At 41.0% G+C, this 19,715-nt stretch overlaps 3 protein-coding genes across 3 annotated transcripts; all 3 read left to right on the forward strand.

Annotated features, from left to right (window-relative positions):
• Nucleotides 1–242: 242 nt before the first annotated feature.
• K444DRAFT_361884 (WD40 repeat-like protein) lies at nt 243–3,211 on the forward strand. The gene is made up of 2 exons (XM_024872191.1): nt 243–473; nt 536–3,211. Exons 1-2 carry the CDS (start codon nt 356–358, stop codon nt 3,133–3,135), a joined length of 2,718 nt encoding a protein of 905 aa, XP_024738978.1. The 5' UTR covers nt 243–355; the 3' UTR covers nt 3,136–3,211.
• Nucleotides 3,212–4,481: 1,270 nt separating this feature from the next.
• K444DRAFT_525488 (P-loop containing nucleoside triphosphate hydrolase protein) lies at nt 4,482–5,527 on the forward strand (the record flags this gene model as incomplete). The annotated part of the gene is made up of 2 exons (XM_024874450.1): nt 4,482–4,794; nt 4,854–5,527. 2 exons carry the CDS (start codon nt 4,482–4,484, stop codon nt 5,525–5,527), a joined length of 987 nt encoding a protein of 328 aa, XP_024738979.1.
• Nucleotides 5,528–15,606: 10,079 nt separating this feature from the next.
• Nucleotides 15,607–19,066, forward strand: K444DRAFT_492065 (WD40 repeat-like protein; the record flags this gene model as incomplete). The annotated part of the gene is made up of 3 exons (XM_024873215.1): nt 15,607–15,748; nt 15,982–16,266; nt 18,651–19,066. Coding segments are annotated over 3 exons (843 nt in total), but the record flags the coding sequence as incomplete, so codon positions are not given.
• Nucleotides 19,067–19,715: the final 649 nt, after the last annotated feature.

A 19,715-nucleotide genomic window follows, 5' to 3' on the forward strand; every position in this document is an offset into this window, starting at 1 on the left:
AGAACAACAAGCCGTGGTGCCTGATTCACTTCACTGTGCACACCACCTTCAGCCTCGTGCTCCCACCTTTCGTCACAACTTCAGATAGTGAATCGTCGCCCGGAGAATTGCTCGGACTTGGTGATTGAGCAGACGACCCTCAGGAGTTGTGCCGCTGCAAATCGAGGCCCGATTTCAACCACCACGGCCGGCAATTCTAGCCTTGTCCTGCTCCTTGTACGATACCACACAAAATAAAACGCGTCAAATTGTCCCCAGACCAGTCAAAATCTGGTTTGTTTGCGATTCATTGACTCCTCAACTACCTTGCTACGCACCTTGAGCAAGCCTCGAGTCCTCGGAGCTCACGCACAACATGGCGGCCTACGAGGAATCTCCTCCGGATGAGGGCTACAGCGAAGACCCTTTGACTGTTGGGCAGTCGGGATCTATGCCGGCCCACCTAGCCAGAATGACAGTACAAGAACGGACAGGTAAGGGCGGAACTGAGCAATATCGAGTCCTCCGAGGCCAGGCTGACATGACAAACACACAGAATATGCAATGATGATCATTGCTCTATTACCTACTTCTGAAGTCGCCGAGATCGTTAGACGTCTTCGACCCCGTCTCTATATAAACTTCTTCCAATACTTGCCGCCGGAGGTGTGTTTGAAGGTCCTCGGTTTCCTCGACCCCGTGTCCTTGATCAACACTGCTCGCGCTTCCCGAGAATGGATGCTATTAGCCCTCGACCGCAAGCTATGGGAACAACTGTACATCCTGGAAGGCTTTCGGGTGATCAGATCGGAGGTTGTGAGCTTCGAGGAGTCCTTGAATGTTGAGCGGCCAAGACCGAGCGGGCAGAATGATGATGAGCATGCCAGCAAGAGACGGGCCACGCCACAACGTATTCAGCCAACACTCCATGCGGATGGCGATTCGGAGATGGTGGATGTGGACACAGCGGGACTCAAGCAGGGATCGATCTTTGGTGGGCGGATGACGAAGGAGCCTGTGTCCACCAATGTTGATGTTCCCATGACCTCTCCGAGCTCTTCTTCAGCTCGCCAGTTTCCTGCACGCCATTCCAGCACCTTTCAGAGCCGCGCAAGTCGGCGGCTCTCTAGTGGATCGACCCTCTCTTCACAAGCAGCATCTCCTTTGGCCAGCATTTCATCCTTGGTGGTCGTAGATCGGAGCGATAATAAGAAGAAACTGAACTGGCAGTACCTCTACTCCCAACGAAGAAGGTTGGAGGCAAACTGGGAGGCAGAAAAATACACCAATTTCCAGCTACCGCACCCCCATCATCCAGAGGAAGCACACGAAGAATGTATCTATACCATCCAACACTCTGGCAAGTATCTGGTCAGTGGAAGCCGAGATAAGACTCTGCGAATTTGGGACTTGAACACGCAACGGCTAGTCCGACCGCCGCTGCGGGCACACATCGGTTCAGTCTTGTGCCTTCAATTCGATGCGGATCCGGAGGAAGATCTTATCGTGTCTGGCAGTAGTGATGCTACCGTCGTTCTCTGGAAGTTTTCTACAGGCCAAATAATCCAACGGCTCCGGAAAGCGCACCGAGAATCCGTTCTCAATGTGAGATTTGATAAGAGAGTACTGGTGACGTGTTCCAAAGACAAGACAATCAAGATTTTTAATCGGAGACCGTTGATGGCAGGAGATCTGGGTTATCCAGACATCTCCCAAGGTGTTAATCCAGTTGCGACTTCTCTCAACAACTGGGGCTACAACCCTTCTCCGAATGCCGGTCTACCCATTAAACCGCCATACACCATGATCGGTTGTTTGGAAGGACATGGCGCCGCAGTCAACGCAGTTCAGATCTTTGGCAATGAAGTAGTCTCGGCTTCTGGGGATCGCACTGTTAAGGTCTGGAACTGGCCGGAGCAGACTTGTATCCGAACTTTGATTGGTCACACAAAAGGCATCGCCTGTGTTCAATATGACGGACGCCGGATCGTCAGTGGCAGCAGTGACAACGAAGTCAAGGTGTTCGATAAAGAGTCTGGTCTTGAAGTGGCAAGTCTTCGAGCTCATTCAAACCTCGTCAGAACCGTCCAAGCCGGGTTTGGTGATCTTCCTTATAGTGCCGAAGAGGACAGGGAGGATGCCAAAGCGATCGACCACGAATATTTCAGGGCTGTCGACTCAGGAGCCGTTTCTCGAACCGTCTTTTTACAGCGGGGACGTCCTCGCAATGCTGGATCCCGGAAACCTGAGGATATCACAGCCTATGGGGCCAAACTTCCTCCTGGGGGCGGCGGTGGTAAGTTTGGACGTATCGTCTCCGGATCTTACGACGAAACTATCATCATATGGCGTCGGGACAAGGAGGGAGTTTGGAGAGCCCAGCACACGCTGAGGCAAGAAGAGGCCGCGCATGCGGCATCAAGGGCCGTCCAAGAACCGAGAAGGAGCAACGACATCACTACAAGTCAGCCATCACAGTCTGCTTCGCTACCTCACCATAGAGGAAATCTTGCTCTCGACGTCGACGCACCCACTGCACCCTTCGCGCCAGGATCTGAATTATTCTATCGTCACTTAGTCGATATCACCCTCCCGCAAGGTCCTGCGGCTTTGCGCCAGGCTCTACAGGCTCATCCGCAAATGTTGAATTACGATTATCTTTCTGAATCGATTGAGGAAATGCCCCCTTCTACCCAACAAGCCATGGACGCTGTTGTAGTGTCAGCAGTGACAGCTCAAGAGCAACTTCAAGTCGGTCTTCCAGACTCTTCATCTTGGCTTGCTCCCTCTTCTACTAGCGGGGGAATCGGGGCTGCTTCATCGTCTCACGCATCGACAAGTCAGCCCCCTGCCACCTCAGCACCACCTGTAGCTAAATCGGCTACTACCCAAACTACCTCACAACCACTCACACTGGTAACACCCCAGCCCGCTGCGGCAGCTGCCGCACCAGCAGCTCAGACCGCGGGCCACCACCATCACCACAATGCTCCACACCATCATCTACCAACCAACATGGCTCGGGTCTTTAAGCTTCAGTTTGATGCTAGAAGGATTATTTGCTGCAGCCAGACCAGCGTCATTGTCGGCTGGGACTTCGCGAATGGCGATGAGCAGATTATCGAAGCTAGTCGGTTTTTCGCACCAATCGAATAATAGTTATGATCTTTCAACGACCAACGGTCTCAATTACTTTCTAGGTAATCTGCATTGCTTTATGGGGCAGCCTTTTTAGAACTCATATCTCTCAGCGCCGGAGTTCCATAGCGAGGAATAGCCAGGTCAATCCACGTAATGAAACTGGGCTTTCAACATTCGATTCGGTGGGACGGAGTTGTCAAATGATTAATTAGCATATCATGAATATACGTGCCTTGAACTATTCCCAGATCCTCACTGCAGCACGTGAATCCCAACCGTGCAGGCAAGTGCTCGACAAACCAAGCTCCAAGTGTTTCTTTACCCTCTCCCAAGGAAGTCCCTGCCAAGTCAGTAGTTGAAACATCACCTCAGTAGTATCTAGCATGAGGCTGTGCATCTGCAGCTTCCCGTCTCCCCCGGGCCGCGATTGGAAGGATTAAGGTTACCCCACATTTCCATCTGCAAGGCGCGGTTCTCAGCCATTGCCGCGCAAACATCTGTTGCAGAGCCTGCCACATGACGAAAACGCCTTGCGAGGCGTGCATGGCCTGATTTGCACAGCCCTTTCGTTCGTGCTGGTTTAGCAAACAAACAAGTAGTCTCTCCCACGCTCGCTCTGTACTGTTGTAATTGTACTCCATCTTGTAATCTGTTCGAGTCATTTCAGATGAGCGGTTTAAGGGACGGGAAATGAATAAGGAATCGAGATGGTGTCTCGCAAGGTTGACGTAAACTGGAACGAGTTTGTCGAGCGGATGAGTGCTGGTTTGCCCATCACAACTCCGCAACCCGCTTCGAAGGAACATCTTCCGAAGATTGGAATCCTAGAGGCAAGCAAGAATCCGTTTTCGTCGTCGTCGTCATCCAAACCGGTGTTTGTATCGCCACCGGGACTGGGGAGCCAACATGTGGAAGATGACGGGTTACAAGTCGTACCGTCGGGTTCAACAGCTGCGAGGACTTGGAACCAAACCCTCGTCCCCAAACCACTCGCTTTGCCTTTGAAGCTTTCTATGGGATCGGGAGTGGCAAGCGGGAAAAGGGAGGTGGAAAGTGGTAGAAAAAATGGGAATCCCTTCACTCCTCGTTCGAGCCCAGATTCCGAAGGTCTTCAAGCTGTATCCCCCATGACCCCTGGGGCTCGTAGCTGGAATCCATATCCTACCCCCGTCTCGCTACAGACTCCGCTGAATCCGTGGAGCTCAGGGGCGAACCCTGTTTTGAGCAGCTCGGGCAATCCTTTTCGAGATCTAAGATATGCTGATGCGGAGGGATTGCAAGCTGTGGTGTCGAACTTGGGAATGGGAATGGCAGAGCCGGTGCAGATAGGAGATGAGTATGTGGTGTCGAGTCCAGCGAATATGGAACGGAGGAATCCACTGCCCTATCCTGTGACGCCGGAGCTGAGGAACAGTCAACCTGCATTACGGTGGGGAGCGCCCTGGGCACAGGGTCTTCAAAACTCCTTCCCAAATACTACTTCCCTTCCTTATCCGGAAAACGACCCAGTTCAGCCACCTTCGTCGGAGCCCACGGTGGGAGGAAGCACCAACCCTGCGTCTCCAAACGATGAAATTCTCATTGCGGTCTTTGGCATGACAGGAACAGGGAAGACAACATTCATTGAAAAGGTCTCAGGTCAGAAACTCAACATTGGACATAACCTCCATTCCTGTTCGTGTCGTCCCTCCCCTCCCCATACCTCTCAAACCCGCAACTTACACTCCTGGCAGGCACAATGAACATTGAAAAAATCCACTGCAAAATCGGCAACTACAACATAACCCTCGTCGACACCCCCGGCTTCGATGACACCTCCCGTTCAGACACCGACGTCCTAATCCTGATCGCCAACTGGCTGCGCGAGTCCTACAAACAGCACACCCTGCTCTCAGGCATCATCTACCTGCACCGCATCTCCGACCCACGGATGTCCGGCTCCTCCATCAAAAACCTCCGCATGTTCCGGAAACTCTGCGGAGCAGAAAGTATGCATAACGTCTCGCTTGTAACCACGATGTGGGACAAAGTAACTAGAGTTGAAGGAGAGACGAGGGAGAAGGATCTCATGGATGGGGAGAATGGGTTTTGGAGAGCGATGATTAAGAGTGGGTGTTTGGTGAGGAGACATGATGGAAGTGTAGAGAGTGCGAGGGGATTGGTGGCCGAGTTAGCTAGCATGAAGAGAACGGTGCTAAGGCTGCAGGAGGAGATTGCGGAAGGGAAGAAGCTGATTGAGACGGATGCGGGTGTATCGCTCAACGAAGAGTTACTAAGAGTGAAGAGGCAGCATGAGGAGGAGTTGAGGTGTGTGAAGGAGGAGATGGAGGCTGCGATGAGGAGTGGTAAGCATCTCGCCCATTCAAATCCTCTCGTGTTCTCCCGCTCTGTGGGGAGTGGAAAATAATTGATGATGCACAGGGAACGAGGCGTTACAGAAAGAACTTGAAACCCAACACGCGCAAGTAATAAAAGACATCGAAGAGCAAGCTTCCAAACAAGCGGCGCTCCTGAATACCAAAGCCTGGGACCTCGAAGACCAGATCCACGCCGAGCAAACCAAAAATAGAGAGGAACAAGCGTCTCTCTCTCGACGAGTCGAGAGTCTAAGCATTGAACAGATGCAAAGTTTTTACAATCAGGAGGAATTGAGGGGTCAGGTGAGGGGCTTGAGGAGGGTGTTAACCCAGAGCCAGATGCAGAGGAAAGGTAATGCGGAGTATTATCGTAGGTGGGTTTGTACGAGGAGTTTCTGTAAGAGGGCGTTTTATGCGCCGAGGGATCAGCAGCAGATTTGGTGCTTTTACTGTGGGAAGGCATTTAAGACTTGACGGGTAGACGGGAGATGATTCCAGTCTAACGAACTCTGGTGAGCTTTGGACCGTTTGCTAAAGATGGCGTTGAAGCTTGTTTTCTCTATACGGCGGTTTGTCTTTCGAGGGCGTTGGTTTGATTACATTTCTCGAGGGGGCTGGACTTTGTTCCAGTAGGCCGCAGGAACAAAAATAATCCGTAGGGTATTATCGAACTTGAATTTCCATCTGTTGCTATCGCCTTAGTAGGGAAATATTACTACCGTCACAATATTTGGATGACTCTCCTTCCCACTAATTAGGTAGCGAGGCAACGCGACTCACGAGTGCGGAGCCCCTACCTAACCAGGCCAGTGTATCACGTGCCAAAGTCACGTGTTAAGTAATCAAAGATATTCATAATTATATATTCTAATCTAATCAAACTATTGAGCATCAAGATAATCGCGAATATTCATGAATAGTCTGACTACGGTGGTTACATTTTTGACACACTGTTTCTAGTGGTGTTGTTGAAGTAAGATTCGGCACCGCCCGATTGAAAAGGGGCGCCTTCGCTTAAGGTTGGAACTGACTTAAAGTGACTTGACATTCCAATCTCTTAGAATGTGCTGTCACCACATCATCCCAGACACTGCATTTTCTTCAATTAGGATGAAGTTTGATCGCGTGAAAGTAAGTGTAAAGATCATTTGATCGAGGCGAAATGCAAAGCCATTTCCCTTAAGGGGAGAGAGAATGGCATACCAAAAAGCTGGCGGGAAAACCTTGCGTTGCCAAGAGGAGCAACTCGTCAACTTTATTGTCCTACGTCTTTGAGATGCAATAAGTAGAAATGAGTGTACGTAATGCTCAAAGAAAAAAACTTATGTTGCCAAGGATGACACGTCCCACTTCATGTCTTGATTTTTGCCGTGGCAGCTATGCTAATTAATTGGTTGCTATTCTATATACTGCGTCCTCTCACTCATTGTTTTCGCCTCTAATAATAATCCTCCCTTCAGCAAATCTAGAAGTGCTGGCCATAGTATTAAAATGGTTGATAGTCCCTGTTCGCGTGGCGTTCGAGCAGTTGATCTTACAAGTGAACAAAGGAACTCACTCTATATTCTCATCTGTCTCATTGCATTCTCGCATATCACACCGGTAAGAATTAAGCTTCGCAGGTTCCCCTTTCCTTAAATTTCTATGGCGTCCTAACAATGCTAAGTGTGTCACTTGCTACGCTTTTCACAGATTTGGAAATGAGACAGACACATTCTGCTCCTTGATTTCGACCAGCTCAGAAGGAATGAAGCTTAATCCTCTGAACTAGCTTCGGGTTCACGGATGCACTTGCGGTACATCCAAAAACTACCGCAAGTGGCACGACCGCCACGACGGCTAGCGCCACTGCTATCACAACCGCCACAAAGACGCCTTCGCCCGCAAGTAATGATAGAACTGCGAACAATGGGACCTCGAGTTCGAGTGGAAATGGAGCGGCTCCAACAAGATGTTGCAATGCCGAACTTAGGATTATTGCCGGGATTGCCGGAGTCCTTCTAACTAAGCTTTAGGTTCCAAAGTCAGAGTCTTAATCTATTTTAGGGTTTGATCACTGTCCTCTCGTCAGATGATATGTGGAATTGTTTGTTAGTACGGCTGCGTAGTATCCATTAATGCTTTCTCCGCCACGTTCACCTTTCCATCACTTGATCATGCTGGGCATTTAGTTACTGTACAAAGAAAGATATTCCCAACAATGCTGTTTTCGGATTTTGCTCTATGGTGTCGCCCTCATGCAACTATTGATTCGCCAACAATTCCAAATCTTAGCTAATAAGTAGGCAATCGCCAACCTCACTTGTGGACCCAAGATCCTCGACGGGACGTGGGCGAAACTCAGGCGCCATTTCCAATCAAAACATTTTCAAGTCGATAGGATACCCTTGCACATCACCTAGGTTCTTACCCGAAGCTTTCGTGGATTTCGAAATCCAAGCCCATACTCTCTTTCGACAATTTCCCGCGCGAGAGGTTCTCGAAGACATAATGACCCGAACTAGGGCATCATCTTGATAGCCCTTCGCGATAGATATTAACGAGAGGACACTAGTGTTTTCAAAGCATGGGAGGTTGTTACTAAATTCAGACCAGACACCAACTGGTAGTACTTCATCAGAGATTCGTAGAATAGAATAAATGTACAACAAATCAACAATCGTATCGGTATCCTATTTGTCTACTACTTCGGGACCTTTAAAAGCTATAGGTATATGGTTATAGATCTTCTAGAACCTAGCTTAGAAAACTTATATAATTTTTATAACTGCAAGTTTACCTTAAAGACTATTTTCTTTCTTACTAATTAACTCATTTACTATATAGAAGAGGCTTATAGCTAACCCTACTTCCTCTACTATATTATGTCTAATAGCTTGGCTATAGGCTATAAGAAGTATTCTAATTAGGTTTATCTCCTTAAACTTAGTTATATATATATACCTGAAATAAATAGCCCATTAATTAATAGACCTTTAGAAGTTAGTATATATTATATATAAATCCCTATTATTACTTAGTACTAACTTTTTAGAACTATCTTATTATTATAACTTAGAATTATTCGAATACTTACTACTTTACTTTTCTAGTAGCTATACTACTTGCCTAAATCCAATAAATATATTAAATATAAAGCTTTATTTATAGCTTATTACCTACTTTGATTATACTAGTAGTCTTTATTCCAATAATAAGCCCGACTACTCTTACTTCTAAAAGATCTTTAATAATCTCTTTATTTATTAAGGCTTTAAGAAAAATAATAATTTCGACTAGTATAAAAAGAAGTACTAAAAACTAGATAAGGAAAAAGCCCGAATTAAATTAAGACTCTTATCTCAGGATTAGTTTCCTTTATAAATAAAGAATATATATATAAAGGTATTAAAGGCTAAATAGAAATATAAGAAGGTATAGGCTAAACTCCGAGCTTATATAAAACCTGGCCAGGTCTAATAAGAAAATCTACTCCGACTATATCTTAGTCTTATAATCGAGTATACTAATCTCTTTAAAATAACTTAATATTCTTTTATAGGCTCAGATTTATATAAATTATAACTTAAATAAATAAGGGCTATTATAATATAATACTATAGAATCTTTATATCTCTTAGACTTCTTATATATAGTAATTATTTACCCTAGTTTCGTTCTATATAATTAATAGTACTATTATTTTTACGAAATAGTTCCCGAATTTGAGATAATATAAATTAAGTACCTTTGGTTTCTTATAGATTATAAAATGTCTATTAAGAATACTAGTATTAGATATAGAGAAATTTAGGGAAATAAAAGTTATTATTAGGACTTTTAGTGAGATCCTAGTATAAAGGGCTTTCTTTAAACCAATTTCACTCTAGCTAAACTATCTAAATTATATTAAATATTAGAAAAAGAAAATCCTTTTATTATCTTTTTAATTTTTATAAAGTAATCTCAACTTATATTAATAATTAGTATATTAGTAATAATATTTGTTTTATTATTTATAAGCTAATAATCAAGTTCTCCTTTCTATTAAACTAATAATAACTAACTAAGATATTTCTTTCTCTATTTTTAAGAAATAACTAGACTTATAAAACGAGTTATAATATACTTATTAATAGATTATTATAATTAATATTAGAGAAATCTCGCTTCTAGACTAAATAAAGGCATTTTTAGTTAGTTAGAGCTATTTCTTTAAGTCTAGAAAACTAGTTAAAATAATTTATTATACTTTTCTTTACTAATATAAATAATATAAGCTCTAGTAAGATAAAATAGATAAGTACTATATATATAGGAGCCAAAACCGGTTACTCGAAATATTAAAAGAAGAATCTGGCCTTAAATGCTTTTATATATAGGGATCCTATTTTAGTACCTATTTACTTCCTAATCTTAAATAATAAATTAGTATATCCAAAAATAGAAAGTATAAGATTATTATCCTATTACTAAGTAAAGATATTAGTATAGGCTATATTATAATAACTCGGGAGTAAGCTTTAGTATTTATATTAAAAATTAATTATAGCTTTTTTTATAAGTATTCTTATTTTATATAGCCTATTTCAATTAATTAATTTAGCTAGCCAAAGTCTATTCAATTTAATTTAGAAGTCAAGTATAACCTTATATAACGGGATATAGTAAAGGCTCTAATTTACTAGAGCCCTTATTTAATATTAATCTAGCCCTTAACTTATTTATTAGTAATATTACTCTATTTACTATATAAATATATTTATATATATTACTTCTAAAATAATCTACTACTATTATACTTTTTTATAAATCCTAATAAAGTATCTAATTAGTAATTATAAGCTCTTTTAGTTCTTACTCGAACTATTATTAAATTTCGGATTCTACTATAGTCTAATTCCTCTATTACTTTAGCTCTTATTTAAGTATTATACTTTCTCTATATAATTTATTTATCTTTATACTAAAGCTCACTTATATAGGCTAAATAAGTTATTAGCTAGATTTAGAAACTTAAGCTATTTATATATTTTTACTAATATAAGAAACTTCTAGATATTACTAATAGAACCTATTCTAGTTACTATACTTGCAAGTATAGCCTTAAACATAATACTAATTCCTTTCTATAATTCCTTATATACCCTAATTAAATAATTACTTATATTTTTTAGAGAAAAGATATCTTTTTTTTAGTAAAACTTTTTATATATAAGAATTATTAGTTCTAGTTATAAGACAAACTTATAATAGTTTAATTAAGATTTCTATTTTATTCTTTAAAGTTTTATTAGTAAGAATTAAAAGAGATATATAAAAAGAAACTTATAAATATATTTTAATAATTCTTTTTAGTACTTATTTCTTTACTTATTATATTTAAGGTTATTTAATCTAATTAGGGCCATTTAATATAAAGTATAAAGAATTAAAAGCTAGAAGGTATTATAATAGTTTTAGAAATAAGTACTAATATATTACTTAGCTTACTTAAAAAGGCATAATATAATATAGAACTATTTTTAGATCCCTAAACTAAAATATTTATTTTTAGAAAATTCCCTTCTAGCTCTATTACTTTCCTAATAAATAATTGCTTTAGATATAGGAATCGGGCAAATATAGCCTCTAAACTAAATTTGCATTTATAGAGAGAAACTATAGATTAGCTAATAGCTTATAGATCCAGGCAAACTAGAAACCAAAATAGCTACTATTTATTCCTATAATAAAATAACCTGCCTAGCTAGTAATAAGATAATAAATTTATTTTTACTAGATATTAGCCTATATCTGAATTCTTTTAGAAGTCCCTAAATAACTTATAATATGTTTATAATAAGATTATAAATATTTACTTTTATTTTCTCGGTATAATTCTTTTTATAATACTTCTAATATATATATATATAAAAGTATATAGTTATTATACTACTATCCAAATTAGTAATATAATTAGCTTTATAATATTCTTTTTTAAAGTAATCCTATACTTTTCCCTTTTTATATCTTTTTATATTATATTAAATTATAGTAAAAAGATAGTAGTATACTAGAATTAATTCGACTATCTGGGAATTATTATTCTTATATAGGGATTAATAGTTCCTTTAGTTTATTACGGATTCTATTACGATCTATATCTATAGAACCTATACTAGGTTATAGTCTCTATCTTGGCTATAATTTATACCATAGTAACCTTAAGCCCAAAGTTTCGATATCTAGCTCTCAGGCTATATTAAACTATAATATATGCTTCCCTTAGCCTTTTGGCTATAGTCTTTATAATATATGAGCTTATTATTTATAATTAGGTGACTCAGAACTATAGGATAGGCCTAATATATATATATTAATTACGGTAATACTCAATTTCCTAGGAGCTATAGTTTATATAGCAAGAATTCCAGAAAGATAATACTAACTATAATATAATATTTACGGATATAGCTACTAAATATTTCATTTTATAGTTATTTTTACTAGTTTAATATATATGTTTGAATTACTAAGCGCCTTTGGCTTTATCTACTTATAGGCTCATATATACTCAAAGACCGATATATATAATTATAATTAATATAGCTTTTATACTTTCTATCTCTCCTAGTATTTACTATATAAAGGGTTCTATTATATAGAACGGTTATTAAGAGCTTCTTCTTTATAACTAGATCTCTTAGATAGATAATTCATCCGATTAAAAACTTAACTAACGTCCGTCCCTGGGTCGAGAGACGTACCCTATTACGAGACGAATCTATAGTTTAGGAATCTCAAATTTTTTCTTGGCAAGTTTATAAAGTAATTATTAATATATTACTATTCTTTAATTATTTCTCCCTAAGGAAACTAGTCAATAATAAGAAAAAGAATAGTATTAATCATGCTATTAATCGTTTTAATCACGCCACTAATTACCGCTTCGGCTATTTCCCCCTGCTTAATCGCGACTATTAGAGTCTCTTCAAAATTCGGAGTACTTGGGGAAAGGTTCCATAAAGAAAGAATATGACTCCAAGTTTTGAAGATACTCAGAGAGGAAAATAATATAGTCCGGACTTATGCCATACGAGGGAAGTTATAAACGCCATATGTTTTAGCTTTATAATTTAGTACTTATTAATATATATTAGCCTGGTTATAATATACGGTATTCAAGTCCGGGCTACTATATTTTACTAAGCCACGATTCTTGGGCCTGGTTATATATATGGCGTAAGAATATTATGCATATAGTATAGTAGCAGGTTTCTCGAACTTTCCATAGGTATATATACGGCAGTAGAGATAGTCCGGACAGCTATTATAATCTTCTCTAGTAGCTAGCCACAATTGGCTGGTCTGGCGTACTCCTAGTAATAATATATAATACTATACCGCAAGGTTATTGTCTAGCTAAGCCCTATAAGTACTAACCTCGATCCAGCTTTTACTCCCAGCTTAATAAATGCATGCATTCTATAATAACTATTTACTAATATTCTTTCGTTCAGATATCCCCTCAGATCCTGTCTAAATAATGCGCCTACTAGAATATAATAACCATGGCGAGTTTAGCCTTACCAAGGACTTCGTTAATGGCAAGATTCCCGAATATACTATCCTTTCGCACATATGGGGGGCGGACACAGAAGAGGTCACGTATAGAGACCTAATAGATAGTACTGGTAAGAGCAAGGCTAGCTATGGCAAGATCTGGTTTTGCGGAAAACGGGCCAAACGCAATAGTTTATACCTCTTTTGGGTCAATACCTGCTATATTAATAAATCCAATACCGTCGAGCTTCAGGAGGCTATTAACTCAATATTCCGCTAGTACCAGAATACGGCCAAATACTACGTCTATCTATCAGACGTTTCGACAAGGAAGCGGAAAGCAAGCGATTAGTTCTCTGAATATACTTGGGAATTAGCTTTTCGGTTAAGTAAATGGTTTACTCGGGGTTAGACCCTTCAAGAGCTTCTTGCCCCAGGCCTAGATTCGGTTGAGTTCTTCTCCCAAAAAGGAAACCGTTTAGGGAATAAGAGAACCTTAGAGTAACAAATTTACGAGATAACGGAAATTCCTATTATAGTGCTTCGAGGAACCCCTCTGTCTCAGTTCGACGTTAATAAACGATTATTATGGGCCAAAACCCGTCAGACTACACGTGAAGAAGACAAGGCATACTCGCTATTTGGCATTTTCAATATCTAAATCCCCCTTCTCTATAGTAAAGGAAGAGATACGGCATTAAAGCGACTCCGGGAAAAGATTAATAAACTTTTAAAGGATAAGCATAGAACTTCGGTTTAATATCCTCTATTAGTAATCAAACTAAGCGCTAACTAGTAACTCAGGACTTGATTATCTTCTATCTACTACTAATATACTATTTAATTCATATAATAAATAATACTTATCTACCTGCCTCTCCGATACCCGAATTGACCTGCTATAATAGATATACGGCTAGGCTACTAGACAAGATAAGCGGTATATCTTCTGGCTAAATGGCTTAGCCGGTACAGGAAAGTCGACGATTATATATACTATTGCCCGTAAATACTTGAATTAAAAGCGCCTTGGGGCGAGCTTCTTCTTCTTAAGAGGTAGTAGAGATATTAGCCATACTCGCAAGTTCTTTACGAGTCTTGCTATATAGCTTGCATATAATATACCGCAAATCTAATAATTTATCTCTAATACTATTATAAAGCAGAATAATATTACAAACCAGTCTCTCTGCGACTAGTGGCACTAGCTTATCCTCCGTCCGTTATTAAGGCTAGATAGTAGCTCATGTCCGTTATTATTTATGCTTATAGTTAATGCCCTTAATAAGTGTAATAGTGAGGTTAATATTAGAATAATTCTATAACTCTTAACTAAAGCTCGAATATTAAAGACGGTCCGACTTCGGGTCTTTCTAATAAGCAGACCTGAAATTCCGATACGATACGGCTTTTCTCAGATCCCAAATACTAAACGCCAGGACTTTATACTCTATAATATATTACTATTAATTATGGACCACGATATTAGTATCTTTCTATAATATAACCTTAATTTTATTGCTAGTAAACGCTCTCTGGGTACTGGCTGGCCAGGTAAGCAGATTATTAAGCGTCTGCTTAATAATGCAAGTGGGCTATTTATCTGGGCGGCAACTATATACCGGTTTATCCGTAAAAGAAAACGGTTTGCTATAAAGAGACTAGATATGATCCTGGAGAGTAATAGCACTACTATTAATATGGCCGAAAAGCACCTCAATAAGATTTACCTTACTATTCTTCGGTACTCGATTTCTGCAGACTATATAGCTAAAGAAGCAGAAGAGCTGTATTATAAACTCAAAAGCTTGCTTGGAAGCATTATAACCCTCTTCTCTCTGCTTTCTACCTAATCCTTGAGCAAATTAATTAACGCCTCGCAACAGGAAGTAGATCAGATACTTAATAATCTTTATGCTATTCTAAATATCCCAAAGGACCAGACCTGCCTATTCCGTCTATACTATCCTTTATTTCGCGACTTCCTGCTAAATAGAGAGAGATGCGGCAATTCGAACTTTTATATAGACGAGAAGCAAGCGTATTAAACATTAGCTAATTACTATATATAGCTAATGTCCATATCTCTTAAGCAAGATATCTGCGGACAAGAAGCTCCTGGTATACTTGTCGCTAATATAGAAAGTAGCCGAATTAAGCGCAGTCTTCCTCCTAAGGTTTAGTATATATATCTCTACTAGGTTTAGCATTTTTACAAGAGCGGTACTTAACTTTACGACAATAACCAAGTATATTAGTTCCTATAGGAATATCTCCTTTATTAGCTTGAGGCTCTTGGTTGGATATAAAAGGTTTCTGAAGGGATCTATACTATTGCTTCTTTAGAGTCTATTGCAGCTATAAGCTAGCTTCTAGCATAATACGAATATTTAGCTAATATATAGTTTAGGTATGTGAGTGCCCCCGGCTATCCGAATTTGTCCACAACACAAAGCGATTCGTCCTCTATAACCGGCCAGCAATCGAGCAGGCTCCCCTTCAGATATACTATAATACGCTGGTTTTTATACCGGCAATAAGCATAGTAAGGAAGCAGTTCAAAGACTATATACCTCAATAGATACGAAGGTCGCCGGAAGTCGAGAGTAATTGGAATGCCTTGCTGCAGACGCTTGAGGGCCATAGCGGATCCATCAGCTCAATCGCCTTCTCGCCCGACGGGACGCGGCTTGCCTCAGCATCGGGCGATCACACCGTCAAGATCTGGGAGCCAACGACAGGCCACTGTCTGCAAATACTCAATGGCCATAGCAATCCCGTCTATTCAGTCGCTTTCTCGTCCGATTCGAGTATACTTGCATCGGGATCGGTTAGCACAATTGGAATCTGGAAGGCAGCGTCAGGCCGCTATTTGCAGATACTCGAGAGCAGTGGCTATTCTGTCGCTTTCTCGCTAATAACACTAACCTGGCATCGGCGTCATACAGTGGCATTATTAGGATTTGGGAGCCGGTAACAGGCCGCTATTTGCAGATACTCGAGGGCCATGGAAGTTTGGTCAACTCCCTCGACTTCTCGCCCGACTATATACGGCTTGCCTCAGCGTCGCGGGATAAGACTATCAAGATCTGGGAACCGACGACCGGCCGCTGTCTCCAGACGCTCAAGGGCTATAGAAGGAAAGTAGGGTCAGTCACCTTCTCGCCCGATAGTAGCCAGATCGTCTCGGCGGCATACGATTATATAATCAAGATCTGGGACCCGGTAATAGGCTACTGTCTACAGACACTCAAAGGCCATACTCGTTCGGCCGGGCTCACCTGGTTCTCGCTTAGCACGCTTACCAGGTGAGGGAGGGCAATACGTAAAAACCAGCAATACGCAAATTTTTCCCCGCCCCCCCACCATCGACTTTTCAACCCACCAAAATGCCACCCAAAGCAGAAGCTATTGAAGAGCGAATTGCTAAGGCCTCTGAGGCTATGGATCGAGATCCTAGGCTCAAAGGAACGAAGGCTGCAGCCCATTTTGGGGCCCCGTACGATCGATTAATGGCCCGGCAAAGGGGTCGTCCTGCAAGCAACTCTCGGGGTGGACATAATAAAAAACTCTCAGTATTACAAGATGAGTCTTTAAGAGATTATCTCTTAATACTCTATACCTCCGGGCGAAGTCCTAATCTGGAAGCGATTTAAACAGGTGCCTCCAGGCTAGTTTATTATAATACTGGCAATATTAATTCCTCCGTATCTCGCAGATAGACAAAAGCCTGGATCGCCCACAATTACGAATTCCTAAAGCAAATTCGAGAGAAACCAATATCTGCGAAACGTCTGAGTATACATATTATAGAGGATATTAAGGAGCATTTTGCCAATTTTGACAAGTGCAGGAGAAAATGGAGTATTCGTACGGAGAATATGTCTAATTTTGACGAGAGTGGCTTCCAAATTAGAGTCATAACGGGGGATATTATATACGTACCACTGGATTGCGAAGTAGTATATAATACTAATCCAGATAATCGAGAATTAGTTATAGTCATAGCTACGATTAATTACGGTAGAAGGAAGATTCCTGTATATATTATTTTCAAGGAAATATATTATCTTTGCGGATATTTTCCACGGATACTTAACGGCGGTATCGAATTTGTATGCTCTCTTACTGGTTTTATAAATAATCGCCTGGGTTTATAATATCTCAAGTACTTTATTAAGCACTGTCCTTCTTTACGAACGGGTGCCTATAGGATCTTGATTTTCGATAGGCATGGTTCTTATTTATCTGACGAATTTTTATACCTCTGCTGGGAAAATCGCATTCGACCATTCAGATTACCTATATACACAACTCACCTCCTTTAACCACTTGACGTTATTGTCTTCCAATCTTTAAAATACTGGTTTCAAAAAGAGCTTTGTTAAGAGATTTTTAATAGTACGGAGGAGTTTAATAAGACAGACTTTTTTGCGATTTTCCAGAGATTTTGGGATAGGGTTTTCAAGAGCCGGCGCATCGCAATCTCTTCCTTTAAGAAAACTGGATTAATACCCCTTAATCCGCTCAGAGTTCTACAGAAAATAAAGGAGTATAAAGAGCTTTTAAAGCGTCCGCGAACTCTAACTCCTTAGAGTAGTAGACGCGAGTTATGACGGAAAAGAAGAGGAACGAGATATCATTTTAGAGGGGGTAGTAAAAGACTTATTCGAATGATCGGAGAAAGAAATGATCGGATTTGGGCGAGAAGGGGCGTTCCGGGTCTAGAATCATAGGAAATAGATCGGCTCTCGTGGGTCCGATTTTAACTGAGAGAGACTATTTTGGCGAAAGGTGGAAGCGGAACATGTCCTTTTTGGGCTTTCCTCATTATCCCATATGGTGATAAATAAAATTAACGTAGCATGCTTTAAAAAATTATATTAATTGTGGCGGAGCAAAAGCAAAAGGCCTTCGTGTTATATTACCGTATTCCGGGTTAAGACGGGTGTCAGAACGCACCCAATCCTTACGCCCCCCCCGCCCCATCGGTTTTTGGTCCTCTTTTTTCATTTTTAAACCCATTTTCTCATGGGCATCTCCCAAAAAAAAAAAAAAAAAAAAAAAAAAAAAAGGGATATATATATCTTGGTACCTCAAAAATCGGGTGGTATTGGGGGATAAAAAGGGGTATTTAGGTATTAGTCATCGGAAGTAAAAGAATTAATTAATACAGGGTCATTAGTCGAAGTTTGGAAGCGTAATAAAAAAACATGAATAAAGAGATTCCGAATGATCGGATCGTACGGAGTATAATTGGTGAGCTCGAAGTAGGAGTAGTAGACGGAGTTATAGGAAAGAAGGAACGAGATATCATTAGAGGGGTTATAAGACTTATTAGCATGATCCGAGAAAGAAACGGATCGATTCTGCCGAGGAAGAGGCGTTCCGGGTTAGATCATAGGAAATAAGATCTGCTCTCGTGGTCGATTTTAACTGGAGAAGACTATCGGCCGAAGTGGGGGAAGAGAACATGTACATTTTGGCTTCTCATTATCCATATGATAAATAATTAACGTAGCATGCTAAAAATTATATTAATTGCGGAGCAAAAGCGCATACAAGTTATAATTACGGGAAAAATTTGCGTATTGCTGGTTTTTACGTATTGCCCTCCCTCACCTGGTAAGCGTGCTAAGCGAGAACCAGGTGAGCCCGGCCGAACGAGTAACAGTTTCGTCACCTCAGTGGCCTCCTCGCCCGACGGCACTCAGCTCGTATTAGCTTCATGGAATAATACTATCAAGATTTGGGAGGCAGCAATAGGCCACTGCCTCCAGATATTCGAGGGCCATAATAATTACGTCGACTCAATTACTTTCTCGCCCGACGGTAGCAAGCTCGCTTTGGCATCAGATAAAACTATTAAGACTTGGGACCCGGTAATAAGCAGCTTTGTACAGACACTCGATACCCATAGGTGTCTCGTTACTTCCGTCGCCTTCTCGCCCGACGGCAGCCGGCTCGCATCAATATCAGAGGATAAAATTATCAAGATCTGGGACCTAGTAACAGGCCACTATTTGCAGACAATTAAGAGCTATAGTAATAACGATGCTTTCTCGCCTAACAATAGCCAGGTCAAGTTAGTATCAGAGGATAAGGCTACTGGCTCGCAACCGGTAAAGAGCGGCGATACTTACGTTAGCTCAGTCGTCTTCTCGTTCGACGGCACCCGGCTCGCTTCGGTATTATACGATTATACCGTCAATATCTGGGAGCTAGCAATAGGCTACCGTCTGCATATACTTGAGGGCCACAGCCGTGTAATTAACTCAGTCGCTTTCTCGCATAACAGTAGCAAGCTTGCGTCATCGTCATATAATTATACCATCAAGATATGGGATCTTGTAACAGGTTACTGCTTACAGACGCTCAAAGGCCATAATAACCCTGTTTCCTCTATTACCTTCTCGCCGGACAGTAGCCGGCTCGCATCGGCATCGGATAATGGAACTATCAAAATCTGGAACCTAATAATTAGCCGCTATTTGCAGACACTCGGGGCTAAGAATACCTATATTAGCTCTCTCGCCTTTTCGCCCGATAGCACCCGGCTCGCTTCGGCGTCATACGATTATAGCATTAACCTTGGTTTACATATCATCAGGATCTGGGAGTTAGAGATAGGCCGCTTCATATATATGCTCGATATTGGAACAGTCCTCACTACTCTATCTTTCGATACGACTGGCTCTTATCTCTATACTAATA

The sequence above is a fragment of the Hyaloscypha bicolor genome, assembly GCF_002865645.1.
Source record: "Hyaloscypha bicolor E unplaced genomic scaffold K444scaffold_55, whole genome shotgun sequence".
Lineage (NCBI taxonomy): Eukaryota > Fungi > Ascomycota > Leotiomycetes > Helotiales > Hyaloscyphaceae > Hyaloscypha > Hyaloscypha bicolor.

What these genes read in the sequence shown, in the direction of transcription:
- K444DRAFT_361884 (XM_024872191.1), top strand. Translation starts at nt 356, where the DNA reads ATGGCGGCCTACGAGGAATCTCCTCCGGATGAGGGCTACAGCGAAGAC. An exon ending in GACAGTACAAGAACGGACAG is followed by an intron (nt 474 to 535) that starts GTAAGGGCGGAA and finishes ACAAACACACAG; the next exon opens with AATATGCAATGATGATCATT.